This window comes from Syngnathus scovelli, chromosome 1, assembly GCF_024217435.2.
Source record: "Syngnathus scovelli strain Florida chromosome 1, RoL_Ssco_1.2, whole genome shotgun sequence".
NCBI classification, from domain to species: domain Eukaryota; kingdom Metazoa; phylum Chordata; class Actinopteri; order Syngnathiformes; family Syngnathidae; genus Syngnathus; species Syngnathus scovelli.
In genome coordinates this window covers 13,965,652-13,990,541 of record NC_090847.1, presented here as the reverse complement: position 1 = coordinate 13,990,541, position 24,890 = coordinate 13,965,652, and the positions used below count along the sequence as shown (strand labels likewise).

At 39.6% G+C, this 24,890-nt stretch overlaps 1 protein-coding gene and 1 long non-coding RNA gene across 5 annotated transcripts in view; one reads left to right on the top strand and one right to left on the bottom strand.

Annotated features, from left to right (window-relative positions):
* The window catches only part of tsc22d3 (TSC22 domain family, member 3), a 29,976-nt gene extending 20,524 nt beyond the window's left edge, over positions 1-9,452 (top strand). The window contains exons 1-3 of one of the 3 annotated variants that reach the window (XM_049735741.2): positions 3,854-4,340; positions 7,529-7,580; positions 8,035-9,452. In XM_049735741.2, coding sequence (XP_049591698.1) covers positions 4,054-4,340; positions 7,529-7,580; positions 8,035-8,292 — 597 coding nt within the window. In that variant the 5' untranslated portion in view covers positions 3,854-4,053 and the 3' untranslated portion in view covers positions 8,293-9,452. Of the gene's footprint in view, positions 1-3,853; positions 4,341-6,834; positions 7,150-7,528; positions 7,581-8,034 lie in introns of those variants that run through there. The other 2 variants (XM_049735748.2, XM_049735733.2) reach the window with 2 other exon arrangements.
* Positions 705-22,313, bottom strand: LOC137840313 (uncharacterized). 2 transcript variants are annotated; one of them, XR_011086872.1, is made up of 4 exons: positions 22,013-22,313; positions 15,593-15,668; positions 1,398-1,476; positions 705-1,253 (listed from the first exon to the last, which is right to left on the bottom strand). It is a non-coding gene; the product is annotated as an uncharacterized lncRNA (long non-coding RNA). The 2 variants fall into 2 exon arrangements; XR_011086873.1 differs by having other exon boundaries at positions 1,402-1,476.
* Positions 22,314-24,890: the final 2,577 nt, after the last annotated feature.

Here is a 24,890-nt window from a genome sequence, read left to right as displayed (position 1 = left end):
TATACACGGTACTGGACAAGTACATAGTGTAGGCACTCTACCCCTTTGGAAGGCACTCAGATATGTGTTTGTATGAATTATATAGTTCACTATAATGATTTACATTAATGAATTAATTGATTTTTGTGCAATATAATATTTTTTTCTGTCTTTTTTGGTACAGATATTTTCATTGTGTTCAGTGGGATTCTTATCAGTCATGTCGTGCAAAAAAATGACCTAATATGGGCAACAGCAGAGTGTGCCACGCATAGGGAAAATGGAAAGATAATTGAAGTATGATCTGTGTCATTCTTGTGTTCTTGTTGAAAAAGAACAAAATTGTTTGTTTGTCTTGTAGAGATCAGCGGAAGACCGGTCGCAGGAACAATGCTTGGAAGTTATTGTCTAACAGGAGAAAGTATCAACATCTTTAGAGAAAAGGTCATGATATGTGGTAGATTAATCAAACAGAAAATTGAATTGGTAAAATGTTTTGATTATTTTTGCTATGATTTTGCTCAGTTTTTTTTTTTGTCTTTAGCTGTCAAACAAACAAACATGTGAAGAGGTGTTTTTCAAAGCATTATGAATTTGGATGATTGCCGGACAAATGGCATGCATTTACCTTCAAATTCTTCAGGTGAAAACTATTCCTTGACTCGGTCTGAATATGGGTCTCAAAAATTTATATGATCAAAACTACACAAAAAGAATGATATGGGACGATTTTCCTTTTTTGTTTCTCCATCATTCTTCCATCTGGCAAGAGGAAGGGTAACCCTGGACTGGTCCCCCACTCTTATGTAGTATACCCTTTATAGGCAAACAACCACTCCCACTAACATTCTTACCAATGAGCAATAACGTCCTCCGAAACCAGGTAGGATGCCTCAAAACTTTAAATGTATTCCAAACAAACCAAATAATATTGAAAAAAACTAAAGAATACAATAATCATTCGGCATTTGGATTTTCTTCCAAAGCAATTTTGGATCCGTGTTCACTGTTCCCACTATACGTACAGGTAGTTGACTCTATATTCTATTACTTGCATCTTAGCCTAAAATTGTGTATTTTTCAAAACTGACACAAAATGTAAACAATCCACATAGCCAGCGGTTTTTCCAGCTGTCGACACATTCAGTCCCCTCAGAAGTAACCGCAGATGACATTGTCTGCATTTACCCATGGGAACGTAGCTGTTTCTTCATCCTCATGTCACAGGTGACAACCAGTCAGCTCCACAGCTCTGCAGGCAAGTCTGCTGGAGTCTGTGGGAATGGACTGAGTGTTTGCGAGAGTTTGCGCTGCACCAAAAATCCCCATCTGAGAAATTCACACATGCTGGGGTGTGCACGGATGAGAACACGTGGCCGACTGCACGCAAACAAACACAAGTAAGCCCACAAACTCACATACACACACAGAGGGCATGGCTCCCTCCAGGGTTTGTCCCAGTTGTTTGTGACTCGGGTCAAACAGCTGCAAGCCCAACTGGAACATAATGAGAAAAGCAGGGAAATTAAGACTGGATTAAGATGGTGTGACAGCAAGATAGGCTGTGTCGAATTCAATGATGTCAGATCATTTTGATTTGAAATTCCCTTTGGTTTCAAGAGAAGAACGCATTTCAAATACTAGACTGCTTTCCTATGAGGATTCACCTCAATAAAGGCCTAATTATATATTTGTAAAAAGAATTAGGATTTCTTGTTGGAAGCCATTGGTGCATGAATTACATGTTTATAACAAAGTTCACAAGTTTGGAATGTAAGTCGGGTGTTTATTTCCAGCACTGAAGCCTTGACAACCAGAGCCACAATGTTTGCCTTACTAAGTGATCTCTTTGGGTGAATCCAACCAAGAATCACCCAAGTGGCTCAGACACTGCCATTTATGTCATTATGGGAACACTGGCAATGTGCAGTCTGTCATTTAAGTGAGAGGAAATGTTAATGTGTGAATATAGCCAGTGACGTTGCAGTGAACATCAATTCTGAAAAATATTTATTTGGGTGCCTGGTTTGGGTCTAAATCAGACCAAGGCTAAGTACGATCCGTCAAGAAGATTTGCTGTATACAAATGTATAGTGTCATATAGCATCCGTATTGGGTGTAGTACAAGTCATCACCGTATCATGATAGATCACTGCAAATAATATTATATTCCCACCAGATATTTGGCAATTCTCACTAGGAATGGCTAATGTGAAGAGGCAGTTGGTGAATAAAATGAATGTTATAATTTTCAAAATTTTGCTTAAAATGTGTATTTCCTAATTGTGACAATACCAATACCATGTCGAGATTTGTTGAAGCACGTTAATATGCTTTTTCTAAATAGGTTAAAAATAGTAATAAAGACAAAGTTGATGTTGGCCTGTTGGGTTGGCCTTTGAAAAGTGTTACAGTTTCTCATGTGGCCTTTTACAAAATTAACTGCCCACCCCAAGGCCTTAAATCATTCTTTTCTGGATTGTAGCATTTCTATTGTTTTGTACCACGAGCAATTTGTGCTGGGGTTCAGTACAGTATGTACTCGGCCGTCAGTGTCCACATTCCACAGCTGAGCGGCACACACAAACCTCATTGAGTCCCAACAGCTGAAGTCTACACTATGCTGAAGGAAAAGTAGAAGATGAATGCCGCCAGGTGGTTCTGACCCAGCTAAACCTCTGTTCTGGGACTTTATGCAGCAGTGCCCTCATCGTAGAAGCCATACAAACTGCCACCCCACCACCCCCACACCACCACCATTCACGCAATCATTCAGTCATTCATAATAACATGCATTAGACGAATTGAAAAATCTTGAAAACTAAAATTAAAGTTGGATGGGTGTTTTGAATCTGAACACTTGGAATGGTAAAATGACTGAACAGTTTCCTGCTGTTTAAGTCACTATTGCCAATCGAGCCAGATCAGCCTGATATTTTGCAACACACCCACTGGATCATTAGTACAATCACTTAACTGCGTCCAAACTTGGCCAAAGCCATCATCTTTGAGAGTTGGTCTTATAAAATAATAAATAGCTCCATTAAGACTGGTAGAGTGCTTGATGTTGCGGTAAAAGTCATTTTATCATGACAAACGTAGCTCAGCCATGGTTCCAAATTGTACATTGTTATCACCGTATTTTCCAGACTATAAGCCTTTAATTTTTGCACAAGCTTTGACTCCTGCGGTTTATAGTCCAGTGCGGCTTGTCTATAGATTCTTCATGATCTTTTATTACATTGTAAAATGATTTGTTTTGGTAATATAGGTAGATAGAAGAAGACGAAGAAGAAAAATTAGGACATTTCTTTTAAAACACATACGGCTTATAGTCCGGTTTATGTACATATGAACAAAACAGGATTTCCCCCTAATTTTAGCTAGTGATGTTTATTAGTCCAGAAATTACGGTAGTTATAACAGGCTCAACTGTTGATTGGTTACTTTTGTATGAGCGTGAATAAATTCTAATGGTCAGCCTTTTCGGCAACAAGAACCTGCATTTGGTTCATGAAAGTACTTTGAGACACTATCAGGCGTTTTCTCCCAGTCAATTATCAGACAGGTCATATTGAAAAAGAAATCATAGGCTTCTTCTGTTATTATTAAAAATCCAGTACAAAAAGATGAGAGCAACACTTTGAGTGTCTTTTAAAGGGTTAAAGTGAATGTTACCCAATGTTAACATTGAAGTGAGGTGTTCAGGCTCGTCTGCCATTATCATATAAAAACCAAAGCAGTGATTGCCAACCATGGTGCCGTGCAAGGTGCTGCAGGAATTCATCCAATTTCACTTTATCTAATTCATCCAAAAATGATTGTTCAGTTTGTAATAGACGTGAAATAAAAAGTAATGGTAATAGACAGAAGAAGAAAAAAGGTGTGTGTGTGCGTGCGTGTGGGGGGTTAATAAGTAAAACATTTTGGTTACATAAGACCCAGGGCTGTTATGTAAAACAATGAATAAAAAATAGCTGCTTGGATAATGTCAAACATAAACTTTTTGTTTGCTAGTTGTTGTGGAGCAGGGCACATCACAGGCGTGTCAGTTCAAGCATTGTACGCACCCTCATGACGGCATGTCCAGAGATATTGCCTGTTCTCAATTGTGCCATTGTGCCATTGTGGGAACAAGCGGCAGTCAAAGGGGTGCTGCCTTACTTGGAGGCCACCATGGGACAGCGTCACACATGTCGCTGCGATGCAAATTTACCTCAACGTTCATCAGTTTGTGGCCTCCACCTAGCTGAACCGCCCCATAGATTTGGCTGTCACTTGCAGCACTTTGCCTATCATGACAGACCTTTCAGCTATTCACCTCCATACTCACCAAGTCTGTTCAAGAGGCCAGATCGGCGGTAAGTTCTGTGGCTGATCGTTGTGAGTAGACGGTTGTTGTCTGACAGAGATGCGAATCTTTATCCCGAATGTTCAACTTCAGAGTATTTTGAAGAAAGCTGGGTTAAGGTTTATTTATAGAGTGCACAAATAGTTATAACTTTAGTGCTCCCTTCAGACACCCTTTGGTAAGCCTCGAGGCTTTCTGTACTCAAACACGTCCAGGTGGAAATGGGAAAGCGATGTTTTTCTGATAGTGTTCTTTTGTGAACGTGAATGACTTTTTTGCAGTATGCAATGGTGTTGTGCATTCTTGTTTTTCTGGCCCTAAAGTGCTCCTCGAGCTGGGAAACTGATGTTATGGTTCCGCCCCAGTCGTCTTCAGCTATTGGTGAAGATGAATCACAGTGTTATACAACTTAGTTGGCTATAGCACAGGGAACATTTGATGGAAAAGGTCCCGTCCTTGCAAGCTTTTGAACAGATTTGCACACACCAAGCATAGAACGGCTGCAACATTTTAAGGATGAGGGATTTTGTCTGTGAGTGTCATAATTAAAGAAAATCATTTATTCTATTGAAACATTTCTCAGTTGTTGTCCTGCATTTAGCGTATTGGGAATAACTTAACGGTACCAAGATGTTCCCTATAGTCTGTAGTTTTCTTGCGCATCCTGAACCAACTACAGGAAATTGATGTGACAACCTAGATAAGCCCTTCATCCCAAGAACAGAGCTTGATATCAAAGCTGACAGCTGTACTGTCACAGACTTCGGCCTTTTGAGTCCCGGCTATGACCCAGCAAGTGGGCTCTCTCTTTAACCTCACAAACTCATCACAAGTCAACCCTCACACTACACTTGTTTGGACTGCAATGTTGTTGTTTTTTCTGCCACTAATGAGACGAGGCAAATCTATGCATTGAGGGTGTGTTTCATTTTGCAGAATTCCATTAGTTGAATTATAATTTTACAGATAATCTGCATGAAATGTTATTTGTTTCCTCACATTACTCCTGGACAATTGTGGACTGTCCCACTCAAGCTACACAATTCCTAGATTCAATCAATCCTATGTGAGTGTACTGTAAAACTGCAGACGAAAATCGAAGCAAATAATTTGCTGACAATGCTGTATGTGGCGTTTGGGAACAACTGGCATCATACAAAAACCTAAAAGAAACGTAATGTATTCATTACAAGCAACAAATTAAAAGCTAGGACAGGAACACACATTGTGTCATACACAGGCACTTATTTAAGGTCTGTGTGAAAACAAGCTGTATTGCACAATAATTATGAGTGTGTGTGTGTGTGTGTGTGGGGGGGGTGCAACAGGTGTGTTTTTTTTCCCCTCTGTGTACTCTGTGGACAAGATGTACCACTAAAATCGTTTTCACATTGTGCATGAGGTTTGGTACTGATAGTAATAATCCAATGACGTGATGTCCAAAGGTCACGTAACTGATTTCTCTATATGATTTAACATATTACTAATACACACGAGTTCCATATGGCTGGTCTGCATAAACAAGTTGTTTTGATTCTTTAAATAAACCCTATGGAAAAGCAAATCCTGGAAAAGATGATAGTTTTTCATTATGGATTCAGTAACAGCCGCATGGAAAATTCCTATGTCCTTAAAACTCACCATAGAACTGCACGTTTTGCCTGTTGTGGTATACTTTTTGTCCACTAGAGGCCCATAAAATGCAGACAGTGAGGGGGGAAATTTTTCCTCAAGACAGAATGGAAAATTACCTTCACGTTACACTTGGTGCATGCAGTATGGTACATTCCGTTGCAAACGAGTATTGTTATTGTATGACAAAATGTATGCGTGGCTTGGGCAGACGCGTTCATCTGTACCATCACATTTGAAACAAATACAGTATGAAATTTTGTCAACAACAAATGACTGTGTTGTCTTGTCCAAATTAAAAGCTTTTTGTTACCAATACTGAATTGCATAGAGCGTTTATATAAATAATAAAACCAAATCCAACTGTGCATTGTTTAATAAAGATCTATTTATGCCATTGTGTCATTACAAGCCAGTACCATTAATATTTGCCTTCCCACTTTTTCCACTAATTGTAACAATATTATAGTTGCATAGTTTGACTATTTATGACTAATCAGTAATCATCTTAAAACTGTACAGGCACTAACTAAAAAAGTGATTCTCAAAGTGTGGTATGGATTTTAATAGTATGTGGGCTCTATCAAGCGAAGTGTGAACATTTGCACATTTTTAGATGCAATGTCTGTTTATTCTGTTTATTTATTCAGAAATACTATGAATAATGATACATTGAAAACATTTAGATTAAATGCAAAAGCTGTATCAAAAAGTTCGCGTTTTTGAAGATAGGAATGCTTAGTTTATTATTTTTTCCCCAGGACACTGAAATGCACCCCCCCTCCCTCAAGAAAAACAAAGGCCATCAGCTAATTTGACTAAAATATTCCTACGTCATTGACGTCACGGACCCAGGGCGTTTATATAGTGGTCGGGTGCAGAAAATAGCACACCAGACAGTCGCTCACTAAGGAAGCGAGGCTGAAAAGATCACGACACCGCACTTACCCTGGAAGGTGGTGCTTCGACCGAATCAAAGAGGACTTATTTAGTTATTTTAGTAGACACAAACTACTCGCAAACGTGGCGAGAAGCATTTTTCAAACGAGTCTGGCACTGAACATGAGCACGGAGATGTTCGCTAAAACGTCGATGGAGGTGGCCGTATACCAGCTGCACAACTTCTCGATATCTTTCTTCTCCTCGCTACTCGGAGGAGATGTCGTGTCAGTGAAACTTGACAACAGGTAAACAACATCACAACGTACGCACGATATTGGAACGCGGTAGCCTAAAGAAAAAAGTAAGGCGTTTTTTGTGCTGCAAAAACAACAATGTCTGTCACTGGAAAATCTTAAAAGGCAGCAATGCTCGTGTCTACAGCTGCTTGTTTGATGTTTGCTCCCAAAAATATGCTGCAAATAATTTAGGGCACGGTGTGCGACCGACATGAAATCAGCCAACCGAACATAATGTCTTCTTTAGTCTGCAGTGTTTCTTTGTGGTCGTTTGGCTGCTATGCTGTTCGATGCATGTTGGAAGTACTCTGGGGGTGACATGTTGTCTTCGTGTAAGGCTACTATTGTGGGGGATTCCAAGTTAACAGTTTCTCTTTTTGTTTTGTAGTGCCTCTGGTGCTAGCGTGGTGGCCATTGACAACAAGATAGAGCAGGCAATGGTAAGCTTGCTGCAAACAAACACACGCTCAAAACAAGTCCTTCATGTTATGCAATTCTGCAAAGTTTGCTTACCTTGACCTTTTACTACTATTGCAGTACCACCGACTGCTCTTTTTAGTGTTAAGTTTAACTTGCCCAACATGCCCCAAAATGCATAATGCAAGCAGGAGTTGTTTTGTTTCTATCATGTAAACTGAGAATAATGTCATCTTAAGTTGCAGTTATATAAGAAAACATAACTTTTTTTTAATATGTTGTTTAGTTTAGTTATCCCTTATCTGGAAAAATTGATTGTGTTCAGATTCTTATTTGAAATTCCCACCCGTAAAACAACACAATGGGGGAAAATTGCATTATACAGTCATTATCCGCATGCCCATTTATGCACATGTTGGTGCTGTGGATCGTCACGAACACTAATGGCTGATCCAACTCCCTCCCCGAACATTGCAGGACCTGGTCAAGAACCATCTTATGTACGCCGTGCGGGAGGAAGTGGAGATCCTCAAGGAGCAGATCAAGGAGCTGGCAGAAAAGAACAACCAGCTGGAGAGAGAGAACTACCTGCTGAAGAACCTGGCCAGTCCGGAGCAGCTGGAGAAGTTCCAGTCGCGAATCCCCACAGATGTTCTCCTCCCATTGGACAATCAGAGCGTGCAAGTGACGTCGGAGCAGCAGACCTGTAGCCGCAATACTGGCTCTGCTGTGTAAGTGGCTCTGCCTTGGGGCGGGCAGAGCCACTGTCCCTTTTCAGCAATGGACCTCCATGTTATTGCGCTACTCAATTGCTGCCGCTGAAAAACTGTCGTGGCAATGAGGGCATGGCCTTGTGGCCGCAAATGCTCGATGGGACAAACACTTGACTCTGATGAGCACAAAAAGTCAGACCGGTGCTCTGTCAGGGCTGTCCTCTGATCCCGTCCAACAGTGTCTTCTGCCAGACACCGAATCAAGAGCGGGCCCGCTGGACACGATTAAGCGCTTGCTTTCAGACGGAAGGTTGCCAGCGACTGTCCTTTTGCTCTCGTTTGGGCTGGTCCTGCCGGCGCCGACCTGGAACGCATGAGGCTACTTCCTGTCGGCCCGCCTAAGATGTTTTAACAAGTGGGGAGTCCCCAGGTCCTGGATGAGTTCCAAGTCCAAATGCTAGTTTCAAGGATTCCCACGTCCACATTAACAAGGACTTATCCTCCGTGTATTACGCGTTGATGTACTTAAACCAAAATAATCAACAGGATGAGCAGAGGTGAAGCTTAGAGCAGTATAATCAAGCTGGTGAACTGATTCATATACTGTACTGATCAATAATCTGTTGTATTGTCTGCAGTTGGGGCTTGCTGCTCATGTGGGAAATTCATCCGGCCATATTCAGTTTTTTTTTTTTTTTTTTGTTCGTTGTTTGTTTTATTATTGACAGAATCAGTTGTTTTGTAAAATAAATGCTCTTTGGAGTTATTTTCCTGACACTGAAGGCGTAAAGTAAAATCGCCGGGTGAACAAGGAAGTGGACGGTATCTCAGATGATAGCATCTGCTGTGTTGCTACCCTGATGCCAACTTGAAACGATGGCATGACAACAGTGCCTGTAAGAGAAACAGATTTCTACTTCAAACTCTGCTGATTGTTGTTTTCGAACTACCAAAGACTTTTTTTTTTTTTTTTTTTAATAACAGCAGAAAGAAGAGCCAACCAGCAGGATCATGGGTTAAAACTTCACAGGAAAAGTCTTGCTTCTAGTTAGTCCTAAAGATTTCTGTGTTTTGTAAAGATAACGGTATTGTTGCTGTAAGGTATCCACAAAACATTTGTTTGCTACCCTCTTTGGATACAACTACACATTTGCAATAAACCTTATGTTTACAGAACGCAAACAGTCTACTTGTCTTAATTTGACCCATGTTGGTGTTTTAATACTTTTGTTTACCCGAGATGAAAACATTAAAAACACCTCTGTGTGATAGCAGTGATATAGAGATGCACTCTGACTACACGCACAATAGTTTTGCTAAATCATTACCACTGACAGAACTAACAATTTTTTCAAGTGTTCATTGGCCTAATGAAATTATTCAGTAACTTTATCCAGTTGACAGTAAACATATGATAAATGTATCTGATCAGTTCTTCGATTGCTTTCCAAACTATAGTCTTGTGTGTTAATTTAAAAGAACGCGTTGTCCAGGAAAATTGAAAAGTGTAATCATGCTGACTTCGTTTTGCGCAGCTAAGGTTGTGAAATCAATCAGCACTGCAGTTCAGTAACATTCAGTGTCCTTAAAGGCAAAACAAAGTGTGCATTCCTGGTCGTAGGAACTCCATCGTGACAAGTCTGCAAACTGATGTGTATTTGTAAACAACTTTGTGAGCTACAGACTGGCTGCCTGACAATAAAAAGCATGTGATGTGTAAATTGCAGGCTGGTGACGCACAAGGCCATGAGGTTCCTGCTCGGGACAAATGTGCTTTCATTAAAGCAAAAGCCTGCATTGCTCTTCCAACCTTGCACAGACACGTCTCACAATGTTGAGGCGTGGAGTATTGGTAAAAGCAATCTCCAAAACCAGTTTCTGTTTCCAGTGGTGTGAGAAACAGTGTGGCCACTAATGATAGTGAAGTACTGCTGATTCCAGTAGATTGGAATCTTGGTCGTTTGTCCCCAGTAGCATTTTCCCTCAGACGTATTGGCAGACAGTCAGTACAGTCTATGTGTAACTTGATATGTTGTGGCTTTCCTACATAGGACTGTCCTCCATCCAGCACTGTGAGCACAGAGACTTGACAGCTTGACAAACATAACTTCCGTGGATCAAATCACCAGCCAGTGAACATAACGTCCTTATTTTTATTTTTTGGGTTGAAACTTGTGCATTGTGACAAAACTAATGAGTAATATTCAGGGCTCTTATTTAATAAGCACCCAGGTAGATTATTTGTTTAAATTAGCAAACGGGAGCAGCAGTTGTTTGTATTGAGTATTGACCCTGCTTGAGGAAGCCTAAACCAAACCAGTCTTTGTAGATTCGTTTTTGGATACATTCTGTTTTAGAAAATCACTAAAAACTTACCAAGATTCCGTTGCCTTTTTAAAAAAACATTTCAGTTTTGCTTAAAACTAAAGTCAAACACGAAGGTTTTTCCTTTACTTCCTTTGCTTAAACCTATATAGAAAAGTTGGCCTCAAAATTGAGACAGTCTAATGTTTTACTTAAATTTCCACAACCCGGGAAATAGCTTGCAGCTTAGAAGCAAATGGTCAAACATGCAAAATGACCAATCCACAAGTGTTTTTCATTGCAGTGTTTGTGTTTAACATGAGAGTTGAGCCAGCTGGTTTGGACTCGGGTCACCACAGCAACAACAGCGGTACTTTGTCCTGATTATAAGATATTGTAACAGAAATTGAAAAGATCTTGAACTATGATTATTGTAAGAAACGCTTGATTGAACTTTGCCCACAATCAAGTGGCAAAGAAAAGAGTTTGTTTTGGATTTCAAGTCTTATGCAATACAAAAAAAAAAAAAAAGGCGACCAATCATCATACCCACATCTGTTTCAGATGGAAATTCTAGCCTTGCGCTGGGATACATTTTCCTCAATGTGGTTAAGTTCGCACGCAGAGGGAGAATTTACTCTTTTGGGTGGACCATTACAACTTTTGCTTCCCCTGAAATGTCACTGTTGAAAAAAGTTAGATCACAAAAAAACAAATGTTTGTTGACATTTTGGATGCAGATGGCATTTCTTGTAATATGAGTAAGGACTTGGCCCAGGTTCTAAGTAAAGAGGTTCAAAAGGACTGCAAATGACTGCTGACAGTTGGTTACATAATCTGAAAATGAGCCACAATTGCTCTCTGTAGTCTTCAAACTGAGGGGTCACTGTTGTTAACATGTCAATTGTCTTCATTAAGAGCTCCTTGTTGTGTCTGTCGACAGGACTGTTAGAGGGTTAGAATGTTAGCCTCTGGAGAGGGACCGCCCAAGTAAAGAGACAAGGTGTCGTGACCATTACATTTAAAATAGTTGAGGTTAGGTCCAATACATGTTCTCCATATGCATTTTCTTTTGTCAAATCTGATTTTGTAGTTCATCTAGAGTGTTAAAGGAACAATTGCATTTCTTTCACACTGCAACGTCTGGATAAAGGCCGTTGCAACACCGAAAATAAATAAATAAATACTGTCTCGACACTTCATCAAGTTGATTCAACAATTCAACTTTAATGAAACCACTCTTTTGGGGTTTTTCATTCCAGATTTTCAAAGAATTAGAGCCATCTTTCAATTCCACACAAATAACACTGATAACCATTTTGTTATATAACCTATCTGTCACAGTCAATTATTAAGCATTCTTTTAGTTGAGGCACAACTTCTATTTTTCTTCTAAAACTATTCATCTATTTGACTCATCTATTTTGTTTACTTCATCTAACATACATCTTAATAATGAATTGTTTTTTAACCACTATGCATTTTTGAGAAGGTTATAGGCATAATCTACATTGTTAACACATGAGAGGAGGTCAAGAAATGTACACAGTCTTTCAGCAGCAGCACTGATTTATAACTCAAGACTTCACATGAGCATCTGTGACACAATTCTCCAGTGGGAGTTTTCTGAGAAAACCCACATAAGACTTATCACAATGAAATGAGGAGTACATTACATAAATGCATGTTGAATGCAGTCCAAATCATCCACTTGTGTATGACTTGACACAATTGTTGGAAGTCAAATGTAGTGTTACTAAATAGATATTGTGCATCAGTGTATTTTTCCCCTTTCAATTCACATCTATAATTTTCCATTTTAAATAACACGTCAAAACATCCAGGTTTATTTTTAATGTGTTTCTGCATACGTATGTCAGATCAACCAATGATCAGCCAGTTTACTGGAAATTTGCCAAATTTTGAAAAGTGAACTATGAAATAGTCTCCTGCAATCTATGGCCCACATACACCAAGGTATAATTATCAATTTAGAATACTCAATTTGTCATCAAAACCTGAGTGGCAGGCCACACCTCAAAAGAGCAGGTAGTTCACACTTGAACTGCCTCATCTGTCCTCATACAATGGCACAAAGACTGACATTTTCACCAATATTTAATTTTGAGTGATTGAGTGTTTGGAGTAAGAAAATAGTTTTTTTCAAGGAACCCATGATGAGAATTGCATTTAGTGTTTTGCAAATTGCAACTGATCTGAGATATGTATCAAGGCGACTGAGAAAAAAACTGCAATAGCAGCCATGTGATGACATCTTAGAAAGCACTCCGAACCGGTTTTTGTAGCAGCGTAGCAGACACTGTGGCACACACAACTCACTGGAGCAGGGTGGGGTGATCAAAAGGTGTGAAGAATGTGCCGCAGGGGAGACATGCACACTTTTATGTAACATTGTGCGTGTTTACTGTCAGGCTCTGTGTATTTTGTACACATCCCAACACCATACCACACATCACATCAAGCAGAGTCATAGACTGTAGCAAACAACACAACTCCAATTATGTGAAGAGTCTAGCTAGTGCCTGCCTGAGCTAAAAGAAGTCAGTACAACAATCACTTATTAGGGCAACTGTATCATCCATTGCATAACAGTCTCACAGTGGGAGGTTACCAGTGCATGTGCAGGCGACTTGTGTTTTGCTACTGAGTTTGTTTTTGCTTTTTGTATGCGATCCTAGTGAGTTATATGTTTGACTGGAGCCATGTGCAGAAAAGCACATGGTTATTTTTAACTTTACACTCTGCATTCCCCTTTTTCTTTTTTCCTATCACCACGTTTGAAAAGCTCCAACTGAGTCCAAGCCAAGTTAGAATTATGGTCTACAGTACAGACAAAAATAGTACGTGTGTATCAAGCTCAAATTGCACCAACAAATACACTACCAAGTTTGCTATCTGTCATTTCACATTTCAGGGTATTTTTTGCTTTATTGCAGAGTCCCATTAGTTTAATTGGGTCATCATTCAGAGTAATATACTGTCATCTGTTTTCTAGTCACTGTAACCAATTTAATAACAATCTCAATCTGTCTCATTAAACTTTTTCACAGTCTTGTAATTTACCCTATCCCATGTCTGTTTGATTTCTTTTATTGTGTTTTTATTCCTTGGATCACCGTGCTGCTCGATCTTAATTTGTCTGAACAGAATCTATTGAATGTGATTGGATGTGCCAGTGTTTTGGTTGGTCGATTGGGTGACACGGTTTTAGGCTTATGAGCTCTGCATAGCAACAAGTGGTCATGTAAATGTATGATCTCACCAAAAGTGTCGGAAACCAATCCAAGCAATTCAACTAACTACATCCTTGTTCCAGCTTACACTATATTTAAAAAATTTTATAGGGCATAACTATTTTTGTTGGAATATAAAAAGTCAAAGGACAGCAAGATGTAAAATTGTGCGATTAAAATGGAGCTGTTGCAAACAAATGAGTACTTTAAACTATAATGTCGGCTAATGATTTAGAAAGGAGACTCCCCTGCTTTGGTGTTCGAGTTCAATTGCTCCTACAACACGGTGACTAATTGCATCGTGCTGATTTGTATTTCAATACTATGAGAATGTACACTATGCACTTGGCGTATGAGTTCAAGTATGTCTGCTTTCTCGAAGGCATCATTCCATGATGCACTCCCACACGCTGCATCTTCCTCCCAGGCACCCCGTCAGCTCAAAATCAAGCAGCTGGGAATGCTAGTTGCCGACATGAACTCCCCCAAGGCAAATCGACACCTCAGAGTCTTCAAAGCTGACTAACTGTAATAATGATAAATGGTCTACAGAGAAAGGCTGCCATGGGAGTACATCAGGTCCCTTTAATAGACTGTTTTGAACATGATATTGTGTTTATTGCCATTTCCCGATTTAAATGTTTAAATTATTTCTATTTTGGAAAACTATGTGACAACGGCCTGCAGGTACAGTAAGTAAGAAAAAAAGCAACAAAAAAAAAAGCATAGAATTGTCATACAGTAGGATGTGTCAAAGTCAGCTGCAATAGCTTGTAAAGGAAAGCAGTATAGAAAATGGATGAACATGTGTACTATTTTTTTACAGGGTATTTGGAACTATGATGAATGTGCTTTGTTCTGCAATTTCCATCTGAATTCTCATGAGGTCATCTCTGCCCATCACTTGCTGGCACATTGACACACATTTTGCTGAACCAATCTTGACATTTTAGTTAAATGTCTTAGTCGTTCCAAATATAGAAACTAATTATTCCATTTTAAATAAATGGTGGTGATTATTAGAAATTACAAAACACGTGAGTGGAATATGTGTCAATGTGTTAATTTGTTCGCATAGTTATAAAAATGTCTTCATAAATTCAAGGTTAGACGCATAGTGTTGAAACATATATCATCTCTTGTGAAACAATCACAGTAACAGTAAAGACTGTTGAAAAGTGTCTGACTGAACAGCAACTGACAAATACACAACTATGGCACAGCGAAACAAGAACAGTTCATGAACTCTTAAGCAGCTTTACCTTGTTGACTGACACGCTTTTGAAACGAGAGCAAATCTGTTGGTTGGTGAGGTAGCGTTAAACCTCTCAGGGCAGTATTTCACAATCTCCATTGAGTAAACTGTATTTTACATCATAAAAATATATATGTCTAGTTGACCATTTTCTATACCATTAGCACAAGGGTTGCAGGTGAGCTGGAGCCCATATAAACTAACTTTGAGCCAGAGGCGGCATAAACCCTTACTTAACATACAAATATTCACACTGACGTTCACATTGATGTGTAATTGCAAAAAATTGCAAGGAGAAAGCCAAATGCTGACTAATGAATGTCTTCACAGCTGGATTTTGTTTTTGTATTGTTTGAAATACTAATAGTAGTTGAAATACAGTACATACGTGTATGTATGTATGCATGTATGCATGCATGCATGGATGGATGGATGGATGGATGGATGGATGGATGGATGGATGGATGGATGGATGGATGGATGGATGGATGGATGGATGGATGGACTACCTTGATCGTGGATCTTGTATGAGTATCCGCTGTTCACAGTGGATTGCGACCGGGCTGATCCTCGAATAGCAAAAATCTGCGTAAAAACAATGACCATTATGAATACATTGGAAAAATATATGAATCACCATTTGAACCAAAATGATTGAAAAATTATGAAAAAAGACTGGTTTGCGTTTCCCCCCCCAAAAAATTGCTTTAAAAAAGATATATTGAACAAAAACAACCTCATTAAATAATGCGTCTGTGCATCACAAGGGTATGTGGGGGTTCACTCAAACACAATTCATTGAGTCTTCTAGCATCAATATGTGAAGCAATATTCTGAGATAACCAAGGAGTGATGCCAGGTCAGGGCCTTCAGAGTTTAAAACCAACGGCTGTGGTTGGTGCTTATTTTATGTCCTGCCATGGTGTGTTTGCATTAGATAGTGATTTACCACCCCAGAGGCTGATTAATGGTGTGCCTCTGCCTAATGTGGGTCAAGGTAAGTTACTTCCAATTGACAAAGGCACCCTTCACAACCATTTGTGCTTGTCTGTCTGGCTTGTCAGCAGAACAGTGTTTACAGTCTTTTTTTTTTCTCTCATGTTGTCAAACAGTGTTGCTGGAGCCAATGTAGAAAGGAAAGGGTAAGACCACAATGCTTGTGTAACACCTGTAGATTTAATTATTGAGACCAACATGAGCATTTACTGATTTACCACACAATAGTATGCATAAATGCAAGCTCAAACACACACCTCTTCACACATTTGTCAGTCAATAGCTTCCAGTATGCATGCTTAGAGAAACATTCAGTTAATAACAAAATTGGAGTTATTCCACATATTCCTTTGCATGCATTTTACGTAACAGAAATATAATTACATTGATCTCATACAGGGCGGCTCGGTGGCGCACTGGGTAGCACGTCCGCCTCACAGTTAGGAGGGTGCGGGTTCGATTCCACCTCCGGCCCTCCCTGTGCGGAGTTTGCATGTTCTCCCCGAGCCCGCGTGGGTTTTCTCCGGGCACTCCGGTTTCCTCCCACATCCCAAAAACATGCTTGGTAGGCCGATTGATCACTCCAAATTGTCCCTAGGTGTGAGTGCGAGTGCGAATGGTTGTTTGTCTCTGTGTGCCCTGCGATTGGCTGGCAACCGGTTCAGGGTGTCCCCCGCCTACTGCCCGATGACGGCTGGGATAGGCTCCAGCACGCCCGCGACCCCCGTGGGGACTAAGCGGTTCAGAAAATGGATGGATGGATGGATGATCTCATACAAAAATTACAGATGGAGTCAAGGTAATGATTACAATATGTACAAGGATTCCTGAATGCAAATGCTTTTGCTTTTTTGTTATATTACAGAATAAACAGCATGCAAAAAATGATTGGGTTGATCATAAATCCTGTTTAGAAATTGTTACTCGATTGAGATTTTGTCTTCTGTTTGGATTTTGATGAGACTGGGCTGGTCTGCATAAAGAGGTCAAACGGCATCTTAGCTTTCCGTGTGATTCATAGCAGCCACATGTGGAATTTGGATTCTTATGTAAGTGGAAATGTAGTCCGCCTTTATTTGATGTGAGTTCTAAAAAACAGAATTAGGTTAGGTTTGTTTATTTAACTTCATTTTTCTCCTCTATCCTTGTTTCACTTGTCTGAGTTTTATATCTTCCAGAGGAACTATTTTTAATTAAGATGCCTGAGGTAATTTAAAATTCAGCGTTGTGTTTTTGTTTTTCATTTTGCAATAAAACCTGTCATTAAATCATATCCAAACAGACTTTTAAATGTAGCCGGAAAATGTTCCAGGGAACAGGCACGCAAAGGATCATATTCCATTGAGCTAGTCAGACAGTAGTGTGCGGTATTGCCGAACCTTGTGTTGCGTAACCTCGGGAGGCTGAGACTCACTAGTCTTCACACGCAATATTACCTAGTCAAAGGCACGTGTGTTGAGGCTCTGCTTTGTTTGAGCTGATTGTACTATAGAAGTGCACGACAAGTGCTTTACATACAATGCTGACTTACACGAAATGGACAGTGGATCAAGACAAACGTGCAATGTAATTCTTGAGCTGAGTTAGGCAACTTCTCTGAAAGTGGAGGCTCGTTTGACTATCATATCTCAAATAATCGAATCAATAGTAACTTAAAGATTTCTTGTTTTTTAGAAACACAAGTAATCTCTACAGATGTGTTGACAAGGTCAGCAGTAAATGAAATACAAGGAATTTACAGTAATCCCTGACAGTTCGACAACTTGATTGTAAACTTGAACCGATAAAGGCTTGAAAACAACAACGATAGAGGTACTACAGCGACAAATACAAACTAAAAACAATAATTTCTTCAAGTGGCTAACAATATTACCTGTGAATTGCTTCCAAGAATCAACCAAACCAAGAAGAAACTAGCATGACATCTACGCTTTATATAAATAAGAGTTTGAATAAATAGAAATTGTGACTGCTTGAGTACTTAATGCACCAATGACTCATATTTGCTCTGTTTCTGAGCCTATTATAAACAATACATAGACACTCAACTTTAAAAACGGAAACTTTTCCAATTCTTTAATGATTGTGTGATTAATTTCAAATGCTCTATTTATGTAACTGTTGCTTTAGAACTGCAAATTAACCCAACTCCGGTAATGCAAATGTTTTTCAACAAAATACAACCCATGCCTAATATTTTTTTCCCATATTCATGTAAATGATAACCTTTGGCATACTTTCATTTTTTTTAGGATGAGCCAAGATCTTAGCAGATAACTTTACATGGAAAAATAATCCAGGGAAGTAAAGTCCATAGTGTTTAGACACTTATTCCAACACAGGAAGTTGTTGACCATGCGTAAAAAAAAAGGGGGGATACTCAGAATGCCTGATAAACAGGTTGCATGTAAGTCAAAGCTAAAACCTTTGGCTGCAATTGTGTCGTGCGTGAGCTGAAGTCTATCCCAGCTGACTTTGGGTAAGAAGCATGGTCCACTGTCAACTGGTCACAATCACGAGGGGATAAATAGACAAGCAAGCATTCAAATTCACTGATTTAGAGTCTTTAGTTATCCTAAGAAACATGTTTTTGGTTTACTTCTGGCTGGGCATGGGAGACAAGTGTGTTCCTCTACGCCCACTGTGACTTGTCGACTTTTTGGCTGTACAGGAAGGATCAGTGGCCAGCCTCAGTGTCATTTCCTCTCAGCTGTCAAAGCAGTGGCCGGTCGCCCAAGGGCGGCAGTTACTCTCAGTGTCACTGTTGAGACCTTTGCAAGATAAACGGCCACACGTTTCCTGATTCTGCTGGACTTCTCCTGAGGATCCTTCGAAATTACCCTGAACCAAAAACCGATGGTAAACATCAAAATACGTATAGCTTTCACATTTTAAGTGTATTTTCCTACTATTTACGCTATTAAAGGAGCCAAATCTTTCACCATTTTCTTTATAAAAGGTAATAGTTTTACTTATTTGATGTTTGACAATAATTGCAGCAATTTCTCAGGACTTTGCGTGGGGAATTAACAGAGGCGAAGCTACGTGGTGGCCAGGGGACTTGACTTTCCTGTCATTTTCAAATGGATGCAGCAATCTTAAACCCTTAATAATCTGCCAACATTTATTTATATTAACTGTACGTTTGAAAAACACATTTACAATTGATTTTAATGCAAACACTATTAGAATCTACGTGAGGAAGGTTTGAGTTCTACTGTCGGTGTCAGTCAAAGGACAAAAGGACAGATGATTGAACCACAAAGTTTGGTAAATTGCCCACCTTTTAAACTGGTTCCTATACTGTTGAACGGTATACCACCTGAAGTAGGCAAAAAAAAAAAAAAAAAAAAAAAAAAAAAGGGATTCAAATGATATGTAGGACAAACGTTTTTGCGACAAAGTTAGTTTCTTCAGCTGTTTTGTGTTACACTTGCATGGTAATAATTGTATATGGAAAAAAGTGATGGTATGTGATTATGTTTTGCTTCAGACCCTTTTAGGTTGGGAGGATAGTGGATCATTTATATATGCAGTGAACATGTTTTTATTATGTATTAATGATTTAAATGTATTACGTGGAATGTTTTGTCACACTCTCCCCCCTACTGAAAAATTCTGGCTATGTCCCTTGGTAGCTGTTAAAATCTTTCTATAAACTAAAAATCTACCTGAGGACAAAATGAATGCACAGGTCATGTCATATTAGCGTGATTGTATGTCAATGACACTTCAAGCTGTCCTAAATGATGATGGAGCAATATTGTATTTCAAGCAAGCGAGACAACCCTTAAGCAATGGATTTGCACGTGGTGGCCACATACCATATAATGTCATTGGTTTCTCTTCCTCTTACATTCTCAACCAGAACATTTAATTGATACAATCTGAGATGTATAATTTAATGTTCCATGTATCCTTCCAAGAGTGTACAACATGTGCTAAACTCTAAAAATACCCATCTGTGATGCGTGTCCCAAAAGTCTGGCCACATGAGCAGTTGACTGCAATGTGGAATTATTGGAACAAGTTGTGCGCGTCTTGCAGAACCCCATTCACCAATATTACAGTCAAAGTGTTCGATGCTTGCGCACGAAAGGGAATGTGGAAAGTCACTACATATTGCCGATTTATGCGGCTTTTCTCTTTTTTTTAAACATTGTACAATAACTTGAGTTCAGTTTGCCCGCAACCTAGACACATGTGAGCCACACACAGTGTATGTGTGCAGATATGCTAATTCGGGGTATGCAAGGAGCCCAACACAAAACCCATATGAACTTTTTCCATTACCCTTAAAGTCATGGTATGCGACATTCTATGGCGGTGGATCAACGGACCCACATGGATTCGCGCATTAACCTCTCGCACTAATCTCAGGCTCCTCGCTTTGTTTTTAGGTCATGGGGCTCACAGAGGAGAGAACATTCCTTCTGACTATAGTTAGCTGAAATGACTTTGAAGGGCCTAACTGTATGTGGTGGAGACTGGGTAGGGGTACACTATGTATGTTCTGCATTACCTAAACAATGGACAAATTAGGGTCATGGTTTCATAACTGCCCTCTCTTGTGTCTTTGCCTGGTGTTTAATCACCTTAACAGTCAGTGGATTTCAACTAGAGTGTAAATCTAAATGATTCACATGTTTTATGTTAAAACACATCACAAAACACAAAAGAAAACTTCTATATAACTTCTACAGCATGTACATACGTAACTCAGTGTTTTCAAAGATCAGCCTTTTATTAAGACATACAAAATTTGTCTAATCAAGATATTTAATAACTTGGCAGAGATAATATTTTGGCTGATAAGTAGCTAAAATGGACTTGAGCTGCACTACAACTTGGGAACAAGCTACAATATGCTGGCACCTTTCAAATCACTCCTAATATTCTTTACTCTGTAAATAATCTGATTCTAACCACAAAAGCCAATCAGAGTGTAATGTTTTCCAACTCCAAGGCATACGGTGCTCAAATAGGGTTACAAGCTGTAAATAAGTTAATTTGTTGGGTAGTTCACACGCACGGACATAAATGATCACTGTGGAAAGGGGTCTGCAAGGGGCCACCTCTTAATAGATCTGCCTAGACAGCATTCACTCGAGGAGTTCTTTTACTTTTTTTCCTTATAAACGTAATTTTGCGCTTCAACCTGCCATGGGACAAGAGCAAATCAGTTACAGTTGCTTACAAAGACGCAAACGCCTTTTTTAAACGTGCAAAGCAGGACCTACTTGCAGGTGGTCTGCATAAATATACTTTATCTAGCCTGCCGCCATGCAGTTAAAAATTCAAAATTGCTTTGTAGATTTACGACAGATTTCACGCACTATGCCTTCAAAGTCGCTGGTGCACTGACACAATTCTATTTATTCACCCATAAAGCAAAGCAGGCAAAACTGTTCCTGAACTTGCTACATGGGAGTATTTAAAGGCATTTAGATCTTAACTGCAGTAAGTAATTCTCATGTCACCTTCACTTTGCAGCTCTTTTACAAAGTAAAATAAAACTAATCATCAGACTCAAATTTATTGAGGAGAAAACCGCCAGCTATTTTTCTGACCTACATTGTTGATGCTCATTCCCGTGGATGTTACTAAACAACACACTAAATGTGCTCAGTCGGGCAGAGAATGTCATCCTTGTTAGGAATGTAACTGCGTGTCCTTGCAGTCTGTGTGTAGAAAGGCTTTCACAATAGAACAGTGGACACTCTTGTACTGTCTGCCCACATTGGCAGGCCCTTAATGTCAAATGAGAGCAAGGCAGCCCCATTGCGTAGGCAAAGGATTACTCAGTGGGTGGTAATGTATGAAACGTAGCATTTTTTTTTTCAACAAATACATAAGTGACGATATGTTAGTCATGTTTGTTTTGTTATATTTTGGCGCATATCTGAATAGAGGGATGATTTTGTTTTCCTTACTTTTTGGCGAACAAATTGACAGGATTCCAAGAAGGCCCACATGCTGTTGAAGGACAAAAGTATGGAGTGGAGATGATTCTGAATTTGTTTTCAACAGGGTAGAGTGGTGATAGGAGCGGGAGCAGTGCCAAGGTTCCTGGGGGCTTGCAATGTGGGCAGTGCTGCAGACTGGGAACTGGGAGCAAAAGCACATCAGGATTTTCTAAAGTCGCAAAATTGTGCACAGTACTTAGATATACAAGTTCGTGTTTGAGTATTGAAAATCTGACACCGTGCTTGAGTCTGTCTTAAGTAAGGCATTGATGATGATGGAAGACTGCTGCTGAGTGACTCCAGCACACCACACCAGAAATCACCTCCAATCAAGCGCACACGCACGCACACACACACTTAAAATATAAAATTATGAACCTGAAATGACAGTTGAAGGAGATCGGTGGATAGTTATATTATAGGGTGAACTGTCATATTTTTGTTGTAAAAAGACCACAAACATTTAGTTCTATTTGTGCAGTAGCATGTTGAAACACAAACATCACAAAGTGTAGTCTCCATTCAGAACGGATTTGCTCAGTTGTACGGACAAATAACAAAGAGATTGAGTATAAAGTGTATAATAGCTTCTATTTCTAGTCCTAAAGCTGAGAAGATTTGATAGTGTTAGAGCAAACCTGGGCATTGTACGGCCCTCTAACAGTTAGAGTTAGCGCGAGGCTGGTAGTGTTTGGGTGTTGGTGTTTAGTGCATACATTCTGATCATTAACCAGATAAGCTTAACCTGTTTGGCAACTTCATGGCAGCCTTTCATGGTTTAGCCATAATGAAAATATGAATGACATTCAGTTTGCATTAGCTTTGACTTTTACCTGGCAAGTTTATAAATTGAAACATCTAATTGCAGAGTTTCAATTAGTTAAAGATTATATTTGCGTTATAATTACGATTAAAGTAACTAAAACGACAGTAAGAAGACATCCTGCCTCTTTGCCTTGCGTAATTTTGTATGCATAGACGAGGTGAAAAGTTTGTGCCCAGTGCAAGTATAGCGCAAAACACAGCCTAACTGTGCACATGGGTGGAATTAAAACGGGCACTTGCATTGTGGGTGTGAACACAGCTGACTCGCTTCCTGCCAAATGTAAACAGCTCATCTCGTTCTTTTTAAATTGAGATGGTCTACATGGCTGGAGTCCATGCAGGAGATTGATGTGCATATGTTTTTCAACGAACGGCTAGGAGATTTCCACTTACTCCATTAATGGACTGCATTCCTGCCTGATTGCTCGTGTCTGTGTGTGACAACCCACATCCCACCCCAATAGAAGAAATATAGAGATGATAAGAATAATGGTGTTCAATGAGGTGGGTTGCACGCTGTTGTTCAGATTTAAGAGCCATTTGCACTATGTTTTGCCATTTTTTTTTAGCTTGACAAAGTTAAATTAGTGCTAAATTCATTCACTGTGGCTTTGAACATTTTCCCATGCAGGCTGCCGGTTTGCACCCACACCCACACGCAAGCACGCACGCACACACACACACACACACACACACACATCAACATAGTGTACATAGAGTGCTTCAAGGCCTCATTGGCTATTTCGACAGCTGCATACATAAACACACACTACTCTTTACTCTCGGGTAACCAGATCAAATAAATCAACGCATTTGCATAGCTTATTGCATAACTAACACTTGATCACAAGTAAAGTTCAAGACCGTTTTTTTTCACCTTTCTTCAGAGATAATCCATCGACTTATCTGAAAGAGCCTAACAAGGAATTAGTGTTTGGTGGCCACTGGCACAGGCTGCAGCAGCACACATTGTGACACACAATGACCACCAGGCACTGTGTCAACTCTGTCTTGCTTTCTGCTGAAAGAGCTCCCGCTGGGACTCCCGTGACATATTTCTGAGCTGAGGATTTCCAATGCTGACCATGGTGTGAATCACTTTCCATTCTACCCTCTCCTTCATGCTTGATTCAATTTATTTCAACTTTTAAAACAAAATGTCCTTCTGATTGTGTCATTAAGCACACAGGAAACTAATTTTGGATGTGATATTCTATTCGGAAGCATGTTGTTGACATGAGCCAAGAAGGAGTTCCCCAGCAATGATTAGTCAGTCTGATTATGGGTTTCTCTCTTGGTTGGAACTCGTTTCCATGGTGATGAAAGCAAGCGAAGACAAAATAGCACAGCTGGAAACACTGCGATACCCAGACTTGAAAGCGCAATAAGGAGTCATCCCTGTTTCAGTTATTAGTCCTAAAATAGCCCACCTCATGAATGACTTCCTGATGACATAGACCGAAACAAGGTGGGTTACTGGGAAGCTATATTTGGGATACATTAGTGTTGCTTGACACAGGATGAATGAGTTTTTCCTGGGTGTGTTTCCCCTGCAGTAGTGTCGACAAGTTAAAGCATTCAACAGTTTCTTTTGGGAGTGTTCTCCACACTCCAAAAATAATGACTCGTTGGCATTTATTATGAAATGCAGAAAGGAACAATGAAATCATTTTGCAGACATTGGCTCAAATCCAATACTGGTAATTTGCCCATATAGGGATACAAAAGAAAAACCTTCAACATATTCAGATGTAATCACTTTACACTGTTAATTCCTGCAAAGTGACCCACAATTTAAAACAAGACTGAGCACGCTATAAAAATCCAGATTACAGACCAATATTTTAAAGAAAAAAATTAGTCTTACATCACATGCAGTTGAATATCTGAACCATTTGCTCCACAAATGTGTTCTTTGCACTGACTCACAGAAGTGTCCTGTGATGACAAGAAGGAAAAGAGAACGCTTGAAGCGGTGACATAGGAAAGATTACACTTGCGTCTGGCTACTCATTGCAAT